The sequence below is a fragment of the Pelmatolapia mariae genome, linkage group LG4 (genome assembly GCF_036321145.2).
Source record: "Pelmatolapia mariae isolate MD_Pm_ZW linkage group LG4, Pm_UMD_F_2, whole genome shotgun sequence".
Classification (NCBI taxonomy): Eukaryota; Metazoa; Chordata; class Actinopteri; order Cichliformes; family Cichlidae; genus Pelmatolapia; species Pelmatolapia mariae.
Window position 1 is genome coordinate 23,181,534 of NC_086230.1, and position 20,664 is coordinate 23,202,197.

The window sequence follows — 20,664 nt, forward strand, 5'->3', positions numbered from 1 at the left end:
ATTTCAATTGTGTATCTAAAATTGGCAGTTGCACGCTCTCATACATTCCTCAATCTGTATAACTCAATTGCCTCACTTGTGCGTTTCCTTACAAATGAACAGGGAGACCAAATTGTGTTGCTGTCCAATACTCTTATCTTCCTTTCACTTGATAAAATCAAAAAAGTGGGAATGTTTTCACCCACTGAGACTAAATTGCTCAACCATTTCTCATCGAAGCTCAGGCTAACTGAGTAGATGACAACTCATTATAAGGAAAATGAATCTGAGGATGCAGATGGGATCTGGGTTTTGGATAATTGAATTGCAATTTGATATTTAGAGGGACTTTATGCAAAATAAATTATTTGTTTCTTATCAGTAGCTGCACTATTATTACTGAAAAAATGAAACAGTGGTGTGCAGTGATAGTCAGAAATAACAATGAATTTAAATTTAAGTTCGCAAGTAGTGGAGAGATTTTTTTTTTCTCAAGAGTCTTAATGACCTCACAAGGTCATTCATCATTCTCTAGCTACTGCTCACAGCTTTATCTTTATGTGTGTCCTCTCTATCTCAGATGCGCCTTGGACAGTGCTGCTGGCCAACATTGAGCCAGAGTCCACTGGGGTTACTGTTGGTGGCCTCATCCCGGCGCGCTCATACCAGTTCCGCCTGTGTGCCGTAAATGACGTGGGCAGAGGCCAGTTCAGCAAAGAGACTGACCGGTGGGTGCTGCACTTAGCTGTTATGCATCTGCTGAATGTTAAGAATATTGCTCGTAGACTGTGTTTCTTAATGTGTACACTGGCCGTGAGACAAGCGTTGCACTTTGAGGGCTTTTACTGTTCTGGAACAAGCCGTTCTTCCTCGCTCGTCTTGGCAGTTCAATAGAAAATCCTGTGATTATTTCCTGTAAGTCCACTTTTTGGTCTTCATTCCTCTGGGAGTGAGGGAGAGATGAGCCGGCTTCAGGATGGGCCTTTTCAAGATAAAACTGTGAATGAGCTGAAATTGCGCTTTGTGAAGACTTGATGGGTGCGCTGACCCAGCTTCGTCTCGCTCCCTCCTATTAACTTCCTTTGCCATACTTCATGAGTAAAATACAGAGAGGCTTGAAAGTGGCAGAGCTCAACACAGACTCAAATCTCAAGTGAATTTTCTTGACTAGGAAGAAGAAGCTGTCATAAACATGCAGGCCCACCTCCGCGCACTCTCGCACACATTCTTAGCTCATCACTATTCACCTATGCACACTACTGTCTGACCTTGTGCGCATCAACACAACCCATTGGATTTTTTTTTTAACTGCAGAAAGACCCTCCTCAAACTAAATGCCACCACTACCCATTACGCACCCTTTGCACCACACACTCATTCGCGGAGCCGAATTCCAGTGTGAATCTGCCCAGACAAGAATGCACCACAGGAGGGTGACTGAGCGTCAGTGAGTGCAGGGCTTTTCTGAGGCATCTCTCTGGCACACCTCTTTGATCCTAAACACTCTGCTTTATCTCCTCCAGAGCAGTGCTCCGGTGCACTGGGAAGAAATCAAGATGTCATCTTAAATTGACTTAAGGGAAAAGTCTGCCTGGATCTCTCTTTCTTGTTCTTTTATATCTTTCGCTCACTCGCCCTGTCTCTCCATTGTGCTGCTCCATTTTTTACCAAGGCCTCTTTGATCTTTTTTCATGCCACAGCAAGCTGTCCCTCTGCGGACAGTATTATAGAGAATATGTTTTGGACAAAGACACAGCAACACTTAACCCAACTTTCCTTTATGGTGTTCTGGAAAAAACACAAAAAGCAGTCTTTATTATGTTTTGATGTCTATGATGAAATGGAATAGAAATATGCAGAAACCCAGGATAATTAATGCACGGCTTCACTTTGTCTCTGCTTTTACCTCTCCTTTCTTCTTTCTTTTCTCCTTGCTCCCCTCTGCAGACTAACTCTCCCCGAAGAACCTCCCAGCGCCCCCCCTCAGACAGTCATCGCAAGTGGCCGCACAAATCAGTCCATCATGATCCAATGGCAGCCACCCCCGGAGAGTCATCAAAATGGTCCACTCCAGGGCTACATCATCAGGTAAAAAGACCATGACAACCTGCCTGTTTCTCTCTCTCGCTCTCTTTTTTCTTATCCAAGGATAGGTGCCTGTCTGGCCCTGTGCCATTCAGATGCGATAATAACTGTTATGTCAGTCCCTTTTCTCCCTTTCCATTTTGCTTCATTCTTGCTCACTGTGTCTGTAGAATAATTGGTGCAAATTAAATACCTTCTTCTACATCCATCTGTTGTCACCTCTCTTTTTGTTACCATTTTATAACTGCTCTGCATGAATTTATTTTTTTCGTACTCTTACTACTCTCAGTCCCTCGCTATTGGCAAAAAAATGCCAGTAAAATCCTAATATATGTTTATTGTGTTCTGTCTAATCCCTGAAAGCCTTCGGTTGATCTAGAATGCTGGAGCATGAGGACTGACAGGGCTAGAAAGACAGACCATTTTTCTCCCATTTTAGCTTGTCTTCATGTTGTCCTTGCTAAATCCAGAATCTAATTTAAAACCTTTTTTTCACATACAAAGTCTTGAATAGTCAGGCCCCATCTTATTCTAAAAACCTCATGTACTATATCACCTTGAAAAACCACTTCCCTCTCAGACTGCTGGTTTACTTGATATTCCCTAATACACTTGTGGATATTTAAAAGTAAAATGGGAGAGAGCCTTCATGTTTCAGGCCCCTCTTCTGTGCAACCAGCTCCCAGTTTGGATATAGGAGACATCCTCTCTTTTTTTAAGATTAGACTTAAAGTTAGGACTGGATCAGGTGAGCCTGAACGCTTGCAATAAGCCTAGGCTGCTGTGGGGTTTCCATTATGGATTCAGTATTTCTTCTTCTTCTCACCTCTTTTCACTTTCTATTTGTTTATATAACAATTTGTGTTTAATTATTAGTTATTAATCTCCTTTTTTCCTCACCCCCCAACTAGTCACAGCAGATGGCTGCCCTTCTCTGCCAGAGGTTTCTTCCTTTTAAAATGTTTTTTTGTCATTTCCACTGTCACCAAGTGCTTGGTCACAGGGTGGTCTGATTTTTGAGGTTTTCTCTCTATTATTGTAAGGTCTTTACAATGTAAAGTGCCTTGAGGCGACTGTTGTTGTGATTTGGTTGCTGTATAAATAAAACTGAACTGAATTGAATGGTCTGTGTGGTCCTTGTCTTTCTGTCTTTCTCTATCCTTCAATTACTCTGCTCTCAGGTACTGTCTGTCTGGGCTTCCAGTTGATTGTCAGATGAAAAACATCACAAATCCAGACCAAACAAGTTTGCTCCTGGAGGACCTCATCATCTGGACCAACTACGAGATTGAGGTGGCAGCCTACAATGGAGCAGGCCGAGGCACCTACAGCCACAAAGTAACTGAGTGGACTCTGCAAGGAGGTGAGAATAGCAAACAGACATTATTATAGTAAAAGCAGGGCTCAAGTTAATCATTGTCTGCAGGCATCACGCTGTGGGTTTCAAAGTTTTCCTTTTTACTTAAAATTAAGCCTGAAACATGAAACTTGACACATTTATCTGTCTTTAATGTCAAATTAAGAGTTATCAATCATGCAATCATGTTTTCATTTTTTTATTTACCACTGAAATGGTGATGTGTACACATTTTAAAGAGTACAGCCACTACATTTTTTATTTCTATTTCCTATCTTGAGTCATAAATCAGCATTCAGCACAGAGCAGCAAAAAGGTCTGTAAAAGGCATGACAAGTCATAAGTAAGTGCTATTTTCCTTTCAACGCTGTTTATTTTTAGTCTTAATAAATGCTGCGATAAACACTGTATACAGCTATGAGCCCAAAAGCTTCATCAGATACTTCAGCCCAGGATTTTACTTAACTTTTAGTTTGGGGTTTTAGATCTAGATTCATTACTTTTGTCCTTGCTTATTTTTATCACATATCTCTGTATGGTTATGCATAACACATGCTTTCTACTTTTTTAATATATTTTTTTTCTTTGAAAATGTGTCTTTTTTACTGAGTGCCCCATTAAAATGCATGCTGTTATTCAGACTTTGTTCTGACTGCAACAGTTAAAAGAAAAGTTTCATAGTTACCAGATTTTTGCATTTGTCCTTATTTTTTATTTTAGAATGTGTTTGTTTGTTGGTTGGTTGGTTTTTATTATAATAATAATATCTTATACAGTAGTGGCAGCAGGAACAGCGCTATGATTAGCACTGTTGCCTCACATCAAGGTCCAAAGAGGGTTGTAGTTTTGAATCGGTAGTTTGCTTGTTCTCCTCATGTCTGCATAGGTTCTCTCCAGGTACTTAAACTTCCTCCTACAATCCAAAGACATGCAGTTAGTGAGATTAAGCTAACTGGTTACAGACATCCCAGTCTCCATAAGTATAACCTTTATTTTGACAGCCCAAAGACTTTGGTTGTTTTTCTCAGCACAGATTTAATTGTTTCTGCACATAAACTATCGAGTGATGATGAGTGTCAGATGTGTGACATATCTTTTGATTTTTGCAGAGGGAACCTGTCTCGGTTGGCTTCTTTTCTCATTGTACATGCTGAGTAGTGTAATTAGAACACATATTGTGAACTTTCCCCGGTGTCATACAGCTACATATTTCGACACGCCTACTGATTCCAACACCTTAGGCTTCTTGTTTCCCTGTCTGCTCAAAATCTTCAGAGGATAAAAGTCAAATTAGCAAAATCTGTTTTTGCCTTTGTGGCAGCAGATCTAAAGGGAACAAGCTTTTAGATGTTTAGCTTTCGGAAATCTGGCTTCATATTTTTTTCCAACGTGACGTTGTAACACAGTAACATGCTGACTTTTTGTAGATTCCAGCTTTTGTGTTAGCGTGTTGAAAGGTTAATCTGAGTTTTTACTTTAAGATTTAATAATGTCATCATTGCTGCCAGTCAAGGTCAATCCGTAGATGACAGTATGTCTAGAATTGTTCCTTCTATACTTTACCAAACGCCTTCTGATTCAGATGCACTGTTCTGACGTTCAATGTGATTTTAAATTCCTTTAACTTGTATATAAAGCTCTGACAGGCTTAACACACTCACATATCTCTGGATGCCTGTCGTGGTAAATCCATTACATGAACAGAGATCTCTGCACCATACTCAATAAATATTCCCTTGAGCATCCATAATAAAACTGGGAGGGTTCACATTTCATCATATGTTCCATTTCCTGCTAAGAAACAGTTATCCAAGGAAAATTCAGAAGTTATTTTTGACTTCTTTGGATTTTACAGGCGCTCGGGTTTTTGCATTACTAGTCTGTTACACTCTTTTCAAGTCTAAATGTCAGGTAGCATAAAAGAGAGTGAGAGCAGGCTCTTAGTTTGTTCCTATAGTATGGAAATAAATACACAGAGCTCTTGTGTCTGTCTTAGTTATGATTATAATTGTGCAGCTTCAGCAGCACATGCCTTTTGTTTATTTTAAGAAACACTGCTCTTCAAGTGCTTTCTCATTTCTCCCTCAGTTTCCTCTTTGCATTCTTCCATACATAGCCCTTTGTATAAATATTGTTCATTTGTGTAATGAGCCCTACATGTGTCTTTGAGATGAATACAAGCTGTCTCTTTGAACACTTTGTTTTGTCTAACGACAAACTTTTATTTTGAAATGAGGGAATCTCTCTGGCACACCTAATCTTAAAACCTTGGAAACTTGTGCACACATTTTGTGTAATGTCTGATCAATTAGTCAGTTAATGATCGAGTCCAGCTCAGAATCCGTTGCATCTGCAATTAAACAAATGTGCCCGATTTCTGGAGAAACACAACCGTGCTGTGACGAATTAGCAAAACTATGAAACCTGGAAAGTATAGCATATGTCGCAATTTTATTTCCCTTTTCTCTTCACTTGCAAAAAATGTAAAAATGGTTTCATCATCCATGTCATTGTTAGTGAACACGAGCAGTGAACATGTTTAGCTGAGCTCTCATTAATTGGATGTTTCCATCATTCATGCCATTAAAGACGGAAGAGCAGAAGAGCAGGTTATGCTGTGAATTTCAATACAAGAGAATTAAGAAATGCACAAGGACAGGAGGACCAGTACCGGCCAATCAGCTTCATTAATGTGCAACTCCCTGACTGTTTTCCGGTGTTACATCAGAGTGGCATGCTCGCTTCAAACAAACTGCTGCAGGGTTCACCTGGAAGCTGCCTGAGGCAACTGCTTTCACACCCAGTGTGATTGGCATGTTCTTACCTCCCCAAATGAGCAAAAATAAAAATTCCCTGAGCCTGATTCTCACGCTCTAAATGAGGTTGGTCTGAAAGCTCCTCTTGTAGGCTTTTCCTTCCATGTCTCATCACTATTCCCATTTTTCTCTCTTCCTTTGCTTATCTGTCTGCCCCTCTCTCCCTCTACCTTAATCTTTCACCCTCCCTGCATCTCTTAATGTTTTTTTTTTTTTTTTTACTTCCCCTGGATCAGTGCCCACTGTGCCACCAGGAAATGTACAAGCCGAGGCTGTCAACTCCACTACTGTGCGCTTTACCTGGACTGCCCCAAGCCCGCAGTTTATCAATGGAATCAACCAGGGATATAAGGTGAGCAGCTCCTTTCTGTAAACTGGTGCACTCTAGTGGTCAAGAAGGGCATTGTTGTTACAGTATACAAGCACTATCAGTCAGATTTTTTTAACTCACTTGATAAACCCTAAAGAAATCTTTGGTACCCCAAATGTCCACAATAACATCTCCTGTTATTCAATTTCCAGCTTTTGGCCTGGGAACCAAGTCGGCCCAACGAAGTCGCTGTGGTTACAGTGCGCCCCAACTTTCAGGACAGCGTTCACATTGGCTATATAGCAGGCCTTAAAAGGTTCACAGAATACTACACTTCAGTATTATGCTTCACTACCCCGGGAGACGGTCCCCGCAGTCCGCCTCAGCGGTTACGCACACATGAGGATAGTATGTGTCCCTGTTCAGGAAATTATTTTGGTATTTAAAGATCATTATGTGCCAGGCTGTTGTCCTACTCATACACTACTTGTTTTTATTATGTTTTTATAGCCCCTGGTGCGGTGGGACACCTTAGTTTCACTGACATATTGGACACCTCTCTAAAAGTTAGTTGGAAGGAGCCACAAGAGAAAAATGGTATTCTCACAGGTAACCATTAAAGATGACTATATAACATGATTATGTCCCTTTGCGTTGTCCACTGTTTTAAGTCACCAAGACATAAAACTGTGATTACTGCGTAACTGTTTGGTAATTCCCCACCGCTTTCAGGTTATCGCATCTCCTGGGAGGAGTTCAACAGGACAAATACCAGAGTAACCCATTATTTGCCCAACCTGACTCAGGAGTACAAGGTTACGGGGCTCACTCCTCTCACTACTTACACCATCCAGGTGGCAGCCATGACCTCCAAGGGCCAAGGCCAGCTCTCTGCTTCCACTATTTCCTCTGGTGTACCCCCAGGTCAGGCCTTTACTGAGTAGTTTAACGATTAGTACTCGGTAGACACTAGAATAGTAATTTTACTGAGCGGATTTCTGTTCAGCAACCTCTAAATTCTATGAACAATTCAATTATTACCATTCAAGTGTTCATTTGATTTCTCCTCAATTCTCCACTACAGAGCTGCCTGGCCCTCCAACCAATTTAGCCATCTCCAACATCGGCCCCCGCTCTGTCACTCTCCAGTTCAAACCTGGTTATGATGGCAAAACATCCATTTCCCGTTGGCAGGTTGAAGCTCAGGTATGATTTAGTTAGACATTTTAAGATTATTGTACTTATCTTTATTTTCATGCTTAGGTTGAACTGTCATTTTTGTTTCATTTGTTCAGCTGCTGATAACACTCCATTTCCCTATGCATTTTAGATTGGTATAATTGGAGAGAATGAAGAGTGGCTAATGGTTCAGCAGCTGGCTAATGAACCTGATGCTAGATCACTGGAGGTTCTGGACCTGAACCCTTATACTTACTACAGGTGAGTGCACATGCATCAAACCACTGCGCACCCTCCACACACAGAAAATCAACTGTCTCTCCTGTCTAATGTTAGATTAGGAATTATTTTAGCCTTTAACTCTGTTCATAAAAAGATCCTGTTCCCTTTTGCTACATTGACCAACTTCGTTTTTGGACATCATTAAAGTCCCATTTCACCAGACCTGAAACAGATCAGTTCTAATCCTCTGTATCATGATCAACACCAGTTTATCCACACTGTTATCCACAGTTATCTGGTTTCCTTTGTTGCAGGTTCCGAATGCATCAGGTAAACATCGTGGGCACAAGTCCTCCAAGTCAGCCGTCCAGAAAGATCCAGACCCTGCAGGCCCCTCCAGATATCGCCCCAGCAAATGTCACCCTGCGCACAGCTAGTGAGACCAGCCTGTGGCTTCGCTGGGTGGTAAGCCGCCACCCTTCATTTCACATTGGTCCCAATTCAGTCAGTCTGAAGTTTATTGAGTTTCATCAGATATTATTAGGTCAGGACTCAATTTTGGATATGTAGATTTTAGCATGTTTTTGCATGCACCATGTAAAACCTATTTTTAAATTACTTTTTTTTTCTTCTGGAAATGTTGGAAAGTATGGTTGGGATAAGACAGAATTGGGAAAATGCCCTTGGGTTGTTAAAATTATTAAGAGAAGCTTTGTAAAAATCTGATTTTGGTGAAGGACATAAAAATTCATCCATCCATTTACTTAATCGCTTATCCAACTTAAGGTCCCATAAAAATCGTGGAGAAAAACCACATATTAAAAAGTTTGCAATAAAATGATTACTTTAACAGTTTAAAATAAATAAACCTTTTTTCAAAAGCCTCAGTTTAGAAACCTCTTTTATGTTGGTTTTTTGCCTCTGCAAATTTGCTGCTCTTCTCTGGATTCTGTTATATGATGAATAAATAAAGGAGATGATATTCATGATGGTTCAGAAAGCCACATGCACTATATCCTTGGTTATGGCTAATTTCTGTGTCAGCGAGGTTCTCTTTGCGTCACCGTGGTGTCACCTAAGCACTGAGACACAGAGACTCGTGGCATTCTGCAGCTCCTTAAAAAGGATTAAAAAAGGTAGATATACCAGCAAGTAGGTGTCAGCTGGGTAATAGGCTCTACAAATTGATGACATAGCTCACTGATCGTGGCCTCCTTTCACAAGCTGAGTGTTAAACTGTCGTAAAATTTTGTGGCTCACTTCATGGCTGTGGCATAGAAGCATCTATGAATCAGGGCCGCGCTAATTTAAAAACTAGAGCTCCTTATGTTCAGTGCATTTAAGTACATTTATCATGTTTGCAAGTGCTGGTGATAGATGCTATTCTCAAAAAAATTATCTATGTTAATCTTATTAGTAGTGAGAGACAAAGTTAAGGAGTGATTGTAAGAATATTGTTGCATTTCAGTAATAATATATTTTAAAAAATCCCAAAAGCTGTATTTATGCCCTGCTAAGCAACTACATTTTATTTGCTTTTCAAGACTTGTGTCCTAAATATGAACCTGTAGTGCCTGATTTAAAGTTCTGCAGTTTTCTTAAAATATTATCGTATTTTAAAATCTAAGCTAATCCCTGTAATTCTAACTAATTCTTGTTGTTCTGGCAACACTTTGTACCTACTGTAAATTATGTAAATTACACCTACTGTCAATTATGATGTAATTTCTGTTGATCTTGCTTGAAGTGCGGATATAAAAACAGCAACAAAAAAAATCATGTTAGCCTCTTCCAGAGTGGGAGTACAATGGCAATCCAGATCTGGTTGGGTATCGCATCCAGTACGCCAAAGCCGGAACTAAAGGGGGGGTCCTTTCTCACGTCATAATGGACCGCCTAGAGAGGGAGTTCACCATAGAGGACTTGGAAGAATGGACAGAGTATGAGGTCAGAGTTCAGGCCATCAATGGTATTGGCTCTGGACCATGGAGTCAGCCAGTCCACTGCAGGACAAGGGAGTCTGGTGAGAAAATAAATATCCTATGGCAACATGAATCACATAAATGTGACTGAAGTCTTTTAAATGTCCTCCTTTATCTTCTGCTGCAGTCCCCTCCAGCGGCCCCACCAATGTCTCAGCATTCGCTACCACCTCCAGCAGCATATTGGTGCGGTGGGGAGAGGTCCAAGAGACTGACCGCAATGGACTCATCTTGGGCTATAAGGTAACAGCTCTGACTGTTTGTCTGAAATTGAAACAGATGTCAGATCCAAATTCAAATAAATAATGTGCTTCTAAGTACTAATACTCCTAAAGTCATTATGTAAAATATTCTGCATCTTTCAGGTTGTTTATAAGGAGAAGGACTCAGACACAGCTCCAGATTTCTGGACAGTAGAGGGAAACACCAGTCACAGTGTCCAGCTAACTGGTCTGGGCAAGTATGTCCTCTATGAGATCCAGGTATTAGCCTTCACACGAATCGGAGACGGAAGGTGCAGCTCACCGTCCATTCTAGAGAGGACTTTGGATGATGGTAAATTAACTTTTCCAAGCAACTTTAACCTTTCTGCTGTAGCTGAAGCTGTTCATGTTCCATCTCTAAACAAATGTAATATCAATAATGTTCTTTTTTCAAATGTATACATTTGCTTTTCTTAAATCACTGGATTTCTGTTATGTATGATATTCTTGCCTAATGATTTTTCATTTGCTGTGACAGTACCGGGCCCTCCAGTTGGCATCTTGTTCCCAGAAGTCAGAACCACCTCTGTTAGGCTTATCTGGCAACCTCCTGCACAGCCTAATGGAATTATACTGGGTGAGTTTACAATAAACATACCTTCTGCTATGGACCTTGATAGCATTGGGGGAGAAAGTCAAGGCTGGTCAAGGCAGTGGAATTTTATTTTTATAACAGCTTTCAATATGTAGGAGTTATAAAGGGCAGTGAATGATATATTAAAGACATTAAGCAAAGGTATAAAAGACATAGAAGGCAATAAAAAGACAAATTAATGGGATGTAAAATGAGTAAAATATAAGAGAAGATGAAAATCAGCTAAAATAAAAAAGACAAATTAAACAGAAAAATAAAAACTTACAGCTCAGCTTCAGTTCTGGAGTGTCCCAAATTAAATTTCATAAAAATCAGGGGGAAAAAAGAGCCTTAAGTCTTAAGCCATGATTAAAACAAAGTCTTAGACCAAGAGTGGAATTTCCCTTCAAATTTCCCCATCTCCTCTGGTTTGATTTTGCACTGGAGCCAATTTGTTCTTCTTGCTTATCCCTTTTTATGCATGACTTTATTTTTATATGAGTTTGTCTTCTTAGCTTATCAGATCACATTCAGAAGAAACTCTTCAAATAGCAATGCTGCCACCGTAGATGTGCTGAGCCCCAGTGCACGACAGTACACAGCAGCTGGACTGAAACCAGAGATGGTTTATGTATTCCGGCTCACTGCTCAAACACGCAAGGGTTGGGGGGAGGCTGCTGAGGCTCTGGTGGTCACAACAGAGAAGAGAGGTTAGTGTAAAATGCTGCAGCTAAAATGTATTATTTAAATGATCCACCTCTAAATATTAAGGCTGAGAGGGACCGTGTGTGTCTGTCTGTGCCCTTTAGCTCGACCCCAGCCCACGAGCCGTCCCACAGTGCCTCAAGAGGAAGTCCAGGCTCGCAGAGTGCTGTTGTCATGGGAACCAGGCAGCGATGGCTTGTCCCCAGTTCGTTACTATACAGTCCAGTACAGAGAGCTTCCAGACAGCAACTGGACTGTTCAATCTGCATCAGTCAGTCATGAAACAAACTCCTATATAGTGGACAGGTAAACATGAAAGTCTGCTTTAATAACTGCATTACCCTTATTATTGTTAGCAGCTCTGTGTGACACATACACGCTTTCTTCTCTCCCTCAAGGTTAAAGCCATTTACTTCTTACCAGTTCCGTGTTAAAGCCACCAATGACATTGGAGACAGTGAATACAGTGAGGAGAGTGAGGCCATCACTACGCTACAGGATGGTAAGAATTTGTGACTAAGCCAGCACGCACCACAGAGACATTATCTATTGATTTTTCCATTGAGTTTCTAACTGTGAAAGCATGCCTTTACATTTAAGCTTTGACTTTGAATTATCGCAGTATGTGTATTTACTTTTGAGCTGTTCTCCACCACACTGTTTGAACGCTGTATCGCTTTCCACAGCTATGCTGAATTGGTAACACAGTGTTGTTGTTGTTTTATCTTTTCTAGCTCCAGACAAAGCACCAACAATACTGTCTGTTACACCCCACACCACCACCTCTGTACTGGTCAGATGGCAGGTAGGTTGGTAGCTTGAAAATGCTTTTTCTTTCTTTTATTTTGCAAAGGATAATAGAATAGAAACTAATATTATTTGGCCATCATTAACGTTGGACATTAAGCAGACTTCCTCTCCTCCTAGCCTCCTCCTGAGGACCATATAAATGGAGTCTTGTTGGGGTTCAGAGTCAGGTACAGGGAGCTACACTATGACAGAGTACGCAGCTTCACTGTCCGCACAGTCAACAGTCCCTCAACCAACTGGGCTGATCTTACTGGTGAGTTAGCTACTTTTTGAAAGCTTCAACCTGTTATTTAAATACCTTCACTTAATTATGCTGCTTTAGCATCACTGAATGCTGCAGGCGATCCAAAAAATATAAACAGAAATGCGCTCTTTCCCATTTTTCTAAACCCGCTTTTATTCCTCCCTATTTTCCTATTTAAACTCCAGCTCCCTACAGCGTCAGGAACTTGAGTGAATCCTCGCTCACCCAGTATGAACTCGATAGTAAGTCTCGTATCTCTCTTTATGCCCCTCTCTTCCATTACCCTCCATCTGTTTGCATGTCATCTGTGAAAGTTTATTTGCACAAAATATGCCATTTGTATACTAATTTACAGCAAGTGTGCCTTCCATCCTCCCACTCATCTGTAGCCACTAAGGGACCACCGCGGTTTCTTACTGTGTGCAAATGACTTTAATCTCGCCAAGCTTCCCTGTCATTATTTCAGCATGCTTTCCGTCTTTTTAATCACTGACAAATCTTCCACGTGTCCCCACAACAACCTCATCTTTTCATCAGTCTACTTCTTAATTCTCACACTCCATTGTTCTGCCACGGGCATCACTGTGACTGTCTCTCACCGGAGTAACTTCTTATTACTCTTTCATCCTAACTGTTCTATTAAAATGCTGCTATGGGTTCTCTGCTTGCAGATTTGAGTAAACACAAACGCTATGAGATTCGTCTCAGTGTGTATAATGCAGTGGGGGAGGGTCCTAGCAGTGCACCACAGGAAGTGTTTGTTGGAGAGGCGGGTATGTTTCTTTTCTCTCTGTGCAGCAAGTCTGCAAGTCTACTTACCCTTTATCTTTATTCAATTTTTAGTAGTTATAACACATAATAGCTCAATTACTTAAATCCTGCCCTTATCTAGTCCCAACAGCCCCTCCGCAAAATGTGGTGGTCCAGTCCTCAACAGCAACACAGCTGGATGTTACGTGGGACCCACCTCCTCTGGATGCCCAGAATGGAGACATACAGGGCTACAAGGTATCAATAATGTGTATTTATGTCCATGTTTATATATTTTCATTGAAAACCTTATGAATCTAAACTCTTTCATTTTCTTTCCAGATCTATTTTTGGGAGTTTCAGCTCCAAAATGAGACAGAGCGCCTGCGTACCCTGTTCCTGCCAGAGCTTGGGGTGAAGCTTAAAAATCTGACAGGATACACCACCTACATGATCAGTGTGGCAGCCTTCAACGCTGCAGGGGATGGGCCCCGCTCCCTGCCCACCAGAGGGCGCACTCAGCAAGCAGGTGAGTCACGCAAAATCCAGACGCGGACAGAAAGATTACAGTGATCCTTCAAAAGACCAGAGGGATTTATCTTGCAGCATCTTGCTTTTTGCAGTCTTTGGATCTATATATCTTATTCCTCTTTATCTTTCGTTAATCCCCCCTCCCCCTGTCATCTGCACAACGAGACTGCTCATTATTTAACCACATCGCTTGGTGGATACATGGTTGTCAAAGCTTTTGAAGAGTAGAGCGGTACAAAAGGTGGCTGAAAGAGAATAGGCAGTGTTTTCATATTGACTCATTGTGTTTCTATAGCTTTAAGACAAATAACATAAAAGCTTTCCCTCCTATTCAGCAGGAAACATTCTCACTGAACAGTTTAGTTTTGTCCTGTGAGATGTAGTATTAGAGATCTTTTTGGCACATCCTACTGGACAAGCCATGGGGGAAGCAGCCTAATGACAGCAGGGGAGAAAAGAATACAAAGTGCGGGGGACACATGTAGATTAGTATTTTTTGGCTACAACTGCACAAAGATGTCTGTGTTTACGAGCTAGTGAAAGTCCCTCCTCTGCGTTTTCTGCAGAGAATGGTTTACAGTGTATATTTCTCACGTCTCTCCCACCCCCTTGAAGGCTGTGACATTGGCAAGGGGTACAAAGTGCTGAGAACTTAAAAACACAGGCAGGAATTTTGGCTCCTCACACAACAGGGTACTGGGAAGTGAGCCAACACAAGCTTTTGTGATTTTTATGCAGAATTGTGTCTAAATCCTGACACTTAGCTGGATCTGGGTTGGTTCAGCACTCAAAGTTCTCAAAGCTGTTGTTCAAGGTCACAGAATGAATTTTCGTGTCACTTCAGTGTCTTCTTTTGGGTTTTGGGGAATTAGTTGCCTATACTGCTATGCAGGACTTTGTTTGGTCCTCTTCCACAGTACCCAATTTTTTGAATTACATGCAACATTTAATTTTTGCTGATTATTCTTTTTATTTTTATTTTTCTGAACTGTCTTAGTATTCAAGTTGTGTGCTAATTTGCATAGCTTGTCTTTTATGAATTTGGCAAATGTTCTTCTTGGCTGTAGACAATAAGCACTGCCCGTGGATTTCACTAATTTGCTGATCCAAAAACCAAAACTTTTTGTTGCCAGTGTAATTTTGAAGGAAAAAGGGCAAGTAACTAATAAAAAATGTTTTTAAAGAAAATTTACAAATGTAATTTTTTCAATTCATATTTACTTCACTGTGACAGCTCTTGGTCAGTCCTTTGCAGTGTTGTGACCGGCTCTTCAGTTTATACATGGTTTCATCTCACGACTGATAAAGTTCCAATTAACATCTCAACTTTTCCCACTTTCACTGACAAAAGCGCCAAGTGCTCCGAGCTACGTGCACTTCAGTGAGTTGACCACCACTTCGGTCAACGTGTCCTGGGGAGAGCCGAAGCAGGCCAACGGCATCATTGAGGGCTACCGCCTGGTTTATGAGCCCTGCACTCCAGTTGATGGTGAGAAACTCCTGGAACCTAACAACTCTGCCATTGCTTGACATTCCTCAGCTTGCTTTTCTCACGCAGTGATTTACGACCTCAAGCCTCTTAACCATACTCTTTTTTTGACCTGCGCTGCTTAAGCTTATGCTCTAATTTGTTACAGATGAGTGTAGGCCCTGCAGTAACATATATGGCATGGCTGATAAAATATGTTGGAATGTTGTACAGTTTTTGCCCTCAGTGAGAGCAACATAGTTAACAGCCAGCTAAATGCGGTTGCCTGGACCAGATTGTCGAGTAATTGGGAGCAGAGGTGGAACGCTGAGCTGCTGTGGTCCTGTGGCTATCTGCTAATCGACCAAGAGTTAAGCTAGATAAAGCAATAAAGATATTTTCCTGGTCTCTGACAGTGAGTTTATCTGGTCTTGTGTGTAACTGTATGTCTGCGCTTATGCACAAAGCTTGGCTCTTTGTTGCTTGTAGAAAGCAGTATCTAGAGTCTTAGTGTTTCCTGTACAGACTCCTCTCCTCGCACTCCAGGTGTCAGTAAGATAGTGACAGTAGATGTGAAGGGCAGTGCTCCCCAGTGGATGAAGATCAAAGACCTGGCCGACGGTGTCACATACAACTTTCGCATCCGGGCCAAAACTCTCACTTACGGCCCCGAGGTTGAGGCCAACATCACCACTGGACCCGGAGAAGGTGGGATGCTACAGCTTTTCTTTATTACAGTGTCAATAATCGAATCCTTTGAGGACTCCCTTGTCATTTTTTATCCACCGTTCTTGTTTTCTCAGGAGCTCCAGGCCCTCCAGGAGAACCCTTTATTTCTCGATACGGCACAGCTCTCACACTGCATTGGACAAGTGGCGATCAAGGCCGTGGACCCATTACGCGATACGTCATAGAGGCCAGACCATCTGGTGGGCCAATTACAAACATACATGTTGTTTGAGCTTTAATCTGTCCACCCTACACTTTAATTTTATTCACAGATTTTCTTATTTTGCCTTTAGATGAAGGATTGTGGGACATTCTCATCAAAGACATTCCCAGAGAAGTGACATCCTACACGCTTAATATGGACATGCTACGAGAAGGGGTCACCTACGACTTTCGAGTAATTGCCGTCAACGACTATGGCTACGGGTCCCCCAGTGCCCCGTCCCCTTCCATATCAGGTCGGTTGTAATATAAAATGAAGACTTACGCAGTGTTGTGCTAAATATCAGATATTAATATCTATTATTTTGGTTTCAGCCCAGAAAGTGTCTCCCTTCTATGAGGAGTGGTGGTTCTTGGTAGTCATTGCTCTTGTGGGACTCATCTTTATCCTCCTCCTTATTTTCATTCTCATCATCCGAGGCCAGAGTAAAAAGTATACCAAAAAAGCAGACTCAGGTATGAAACACACCTTAAACTCTGCTAATATCTCAGGCTCTCTCTCTGTTTGCAACCCAGGCAATCGAGTGGAATTTGTCTTCCTCTTAGACAGGTCTGCTGAGCGCTGCATTTTAATGACTGCAGCATCCAAAGTCTATCTTATTAAATGGGAGCAAAAAGGCTCACACAGTTAGACAAATGGCCTTGATTTCCCTCCGTTGTTTGGCTGACAGGGGAAAGATGAGGGTTGATGTTATCAGTGAACAGCTAAAATTGGCAGATGAATAAATATTATTGTTCGTATTTTACTGCAGCAAGGATCAATAATGGAATAAATGGCCTGGCAGTGATTTAATGCTCAGGTCATTAGATAGACTGAGAGTAATTATTTAACAACAGCAAAGGTTGCTCCTGTATCACTGTATCAACAAGTCAATTATTTTCTTTAAACGCAAGGGTACGGTACAGGAAGTTAATCATTGTAAGTAGCCGTATTGTTGGTATTATTATTAATGCATTATGACTGACACGCAAGAGTCGCATTAGACAGATGGGAGCAATGTTTGGGGGAGAAGTGAAAGTCAGGGCAAGCCTTCCTAATGCCTCCTACTACTGACTTTTTAGCTTAGCCAGTGTTCAGCATGGTGCCAAGGTTATCAGGGTTGGCCAGCTCAGACAAGGACTGTATGTGTGTGAGGACACAAAGATGACCTCTTAGTCCCTCCCAAACATTTCCCAGCTTTCCTAGCTGTGAACCTGTACTGCCAACTGGAGGCTGTTTTATCTGGAATCAGTATTAAACATTGGGCCTAACTAAGTGGTATTTACCTCAGCTTGTCCTGTACTTAAACAGCATTTTGACCTTTAGCAAGGTTTTGCAAATATAAATTAAGGAGAAACCATTAACAAAATGACTGTGCAAGTCTTTTTTTGTGTGCCAAAAATTGTGTTTTCCGAATACAGTGATAAAATAATCCAAGGGATTGAAATGTATTTTAGATTTGATTCATTTATTCCATTCCACAACCCACACAGTGTCATCCTCATACCCCCGTCCAGGCAACCACTCCAACTGCACGTCGCTGCCTCTGACGCACGGAGAGATGGTGCGGCTCGATGAGGGACGCTTCCCAGCCCTGGAGCTGAACAACCGACGCCTCTCTGTGAAGAACTCGTTTTGCCGTAAAAATGGCATCTATACCCGGTCAGTCAGCATCACCGTAAATACCTCCTGTGTGCATTATGACTGATGGTATTCAGCTGGCCACTGCTTTTAAAGCTTGCAGGCAGATATTCCATTTCTCAGATATATTGCTCTGTCAGTTTTGTCACGTTTCCTTTTCAAGTGTTTTTGTATTACTTAGAATATATACAAGAATTTGTATTTGTTGTTGTGTGTTCCCCTCTTCCCTTAACAACAGTTCAACAGTTGCGAGTGAAAACAACTGAACCTTGAGGGCACCAGCTGGTGATTTGAGCCTCCTTCATCTCCTCTCATTGATATTCAGTGTTTGAGTGGTGCAAAAATACATATTGGGGGACAGCACAATACTGGCTAATTAACATTCAAAACCTCTTTGTCTGTTCATCAAAGCTTTAGGCAAGGACTGTCATGGATCGCGGGTTGCAGACCCAAATGCAGAGTTCTGAAACAGACTTTGTAAACAAAAAATGTAATCGTTATTCCAGGTAATCCAAAAGACAGCAGGAAATAACATAAAGAGGACTTATGAGACAGAACCGACTATTTATTTTTGGGCTTGAGTTCAGAGGTTCTCTTACACGCAGTGCTACGCAGGCTATCACGGCACAGAATAATGTCAGCAGGACTTTGGTAGGCTGTGTATTTGGTAATGATTATGCAAACATGAGATAAATGGAATTTCCCAAACGCTGCAGCATGATAAGCATGTGTGTAGACATAGGTCAGGGCTGGAGGAATGGTCAGTTGGTTGTGTTTGGGGGATGGTGCTTCAGCGTCTGCTTCTTGTCACAGCACTAAAATAGATGTTGTTTTTTTGCACATTAGTGTGCACATTGTGGTGGAATGTGTTAGGGGTGCACTAAAGGGCAGAGGAATCTGTTATTTTCTCCTTGACCAAGGAGGCCAAGGGGATCAAAGAGCCTTGAGTAGCTCCCTCTCTTTGAAGAGCTCCAAACTGGTACCGTACTGTTTGTTAATGATCTGTAGACTAAGGGAGGAAGAGCAGAAGAGCTCCCTGTGGGATATTTGAAAGGGTGAAGGAAAGAAGGATGAATTAGACAGATAAGGCAAGGGGGATAAATACAGTGCTCCTAAATAATTCAAAGCTCAGAATCTATTGCCCCTCCTCCCCTACACTCACATGGCTCCATCCTTTTTATGTCTGGTTCAACCTTGTCTTAATGTAGGTTTTTTTTTTTCCACAGTCCACCCCCTCACGTCATCCCCTTTAACCCAGAGGAGATATCCCTTTGTTGTGTCAACCTTTTCATGGCCGTTGTCATGTTGTGTCTTCTAAGCCTGTTCTTGGCATTCCCGGTGATTTAGCGCCTGTGTGTACATATTAACTTTTTTTTTTGGGAGAGGTTGTCAAGGTTGTCTTCTTTATGCCTTAATATTACACTTGACATCACAGCATTTTATGCTTGTCTATTCTGCCCCCACATACATTTTCCATTTCAGATCATTTAAACATTTACTTTCATGCAGTCTCTAGTTTATGCAATTCGTTAGTCTCTTTTTCTGAAACCAACTGAGCAAACCCTTCTTTTAATGTATTAGCCTGAGATGCATACTGAGCCCACTGATGTAGCGCAGTGATGCGAGGGTAGTGGTCCAGTTTTGGCTTTCAGACCATCCAATTCAATCTCAGCAGACCTTGAACGCAGCAGTAGTCATTACAGCAGAAGGAGAAAAATAATTGTCTGCACAGATGTTTCTCTCTGCTTCACTTCATGGACTTAATGACTGGAGCTGAAAGAAGTTAAGGAGTTCTTTTTTTACTTGACTTGCATTCATACTGTATGAGAACTTCTTAATGCTCACGAAGCTCAAGTCCACGCTTAGTTACCCAGCTTTTCTGCAGGAAGTCTAAAACTCTGATTGAGTCGCTCTGTGTATTAATTCAGCTCTAATCGCCACAGAGTGCTTTCATGATCTTCATGATCTTTTTTCTTTTTTTTTGCATAAATTTTGTTCATGAGGTTGGCACAAGTCCACTGCCAAACTTCCACAAATACTTTGAAAGATTAGAAAAGAATAGCAAAAGTATAAGATCAATTCTAATCTCTGTCTTGCCTAATGTAGTAGCTTCCAGGAATGCACAAATAACCCATGCTGTGCTTGTCTGAACTAGGCCATCATTTTCACAATCAATAAGTCTGTGCTGGATCTATTCATGTTGTTCCCACTGAACACCCTGTGGCTTCTGAAGCTTCATTTTTAGAACTGTTTTGGTGGCTTTCTTTAGTTGTCTCTGTAATGTCAGTCACAGGATTGACACAGCTTTTTACTCCCTCCCCCCAAAAAAAAGTGAGAGCTTAAGAAAATCAGTTCGGAGAATGCAATTATGATCAAAAGAAACTTCTTTTTTCTTATATAACATTAGCTCTTTATCATCTTCTTGCTTTTATAACTCTCCTTCTTAACTCTCTACTTTTCTTAATGTATTTTATTTCTTTTTTTTAATTCAGCTCTCCTCCAAGACCCAGTCCTGGAAGTCTGCACTACTCAGATGAGGATGTCAGCACTAAGTATAATGACCTGATCCCAGCAGAAAGCAGCAGTCTGACTGAAAAACCCTCGGAGATATCTGACTCGCAGGTAAGCGCTGACCCAGGCTTACAGTCTATGCCCGACCCTGCGTCTGGAATAAGTAATGAACTTAAATTAAAAAGTCAAATTCAACTGTTTAAATTTCTCACGGAGAAAATCCTCAGGGCAAAGCTGTAACCTTTTTAAAGTAAAAAAAATACTTCTCTGGTTCAACTTTCTTTTCTTTTGTTACATTTGGCAACT

The 20,664-nt window shown here is 41.3% G+C and overlaps 1 protein-coding gene across 4 annotated transcripts in view; it reads left to right on the plus strand.

The window, feature by feature from the left end:
- Positions 1–20,664, plus strand: part of sdk2a (sidekick cell adhesion molecule 2a) — an 85,316-nt gene that overhangs the window by 60,561 nt on the left and 4,091 nt on the right. Inside the window, exons 15-44 of one of the 4 annotated variants that reach the window (XM_063471951.1) lie at positions 560–707; positions 1,927–2,067; positions 3,246–3,427; positions 6,474–6,589; positions 6,760–6,955; positions 7,058–7,156; positions 7,280–7,471; positions 7,632–7,753; positions 7,878–7,987; positions 8,263–8,413; positions 9,734–9,971; positions 10,058–10,173; positions 10,296–10,485; positions 10,672–10,770; positions 11,283–11,477; positions 11,577–11,778; positions 11,871–11,974; positions 12,207–12,277; positions 12,400–12,535; positions 12,712–12,768; positions 13,198–13,299; positions 13,419–13,534; positions 13,619–13,805; positions 15,159–15,296; positions 15,801–15,983; positions 16,079–16,204; positions 16,298–16,462; positions 16,542–16,682; positions 17,700–17,868; positions 20,340–20,469. In XM_063471951.1, coding sequence (XP_063328021.1) covers positions 560–707; positions 1,927–2,067; positions 3,246–3,427; positions 6,474–6,589; positions 6,760–6,955; positions 7,058–7,156; positions 7,280–7,471; positions 7,632–7,753; positions 7,878–7,987; positions 8,263–8,413; positions 9,734–9,971; positions 10,058–10,173; positions 10,296–10,485; positions 10,672–10,770; positions 11,283–11,477; positions 11,577–11,778; positions 11,871–11,974; positions 12,207–12,277; positions 12,400–12,535; positions 12,712–12,768; positions 13,198–13,299; positions 13,419–13,534; positions 13,619–13,805; positions 15,159–15,296; positions 15,801–15,983; positions 16,079–16,204; positions 16,298–16,462; positions 16,542–16,682; positions 17,700–17,868; positions 20,340–20,469 — 4,322 coding nt within the window. The remainder of the gene's footprint in view (positions 1–559; positions 708–1,926; positions 2,068–3,245; positions 3,428–6,473; positions 6,590–6,759; positions 6,956–7,057; positions 7,157–7,279; positions 7,472–7,631; positions 7,754–7,877; positions 7,988–8,262; positions 8,414–9,733; positions 9,972–10,057; positions 10,174–10,295; positions 10,486–10,671; positions 10,771–11,282; positions 11,478–11,576; positions 11,779–11,870; positions 11,975–12,206; positions 12,278–12,399; positions 12,536–12,711; positions 12,769–13,197; positions 13,300–13,418; positions 13,535–13,618; positions 13,806–15,158; positions 15,297–15,800; positions 15,984–16,078; positions 16,205–16,297; positions 16,463–16,541; positions 16,683–17,699; positions 17,869–20,339; positions 20,470–20,664) is intronic. The other 3 variants (XM_063471953.1, XM_063471952.1, XM_063471954.1) reach the window with 3 other exon arrangements.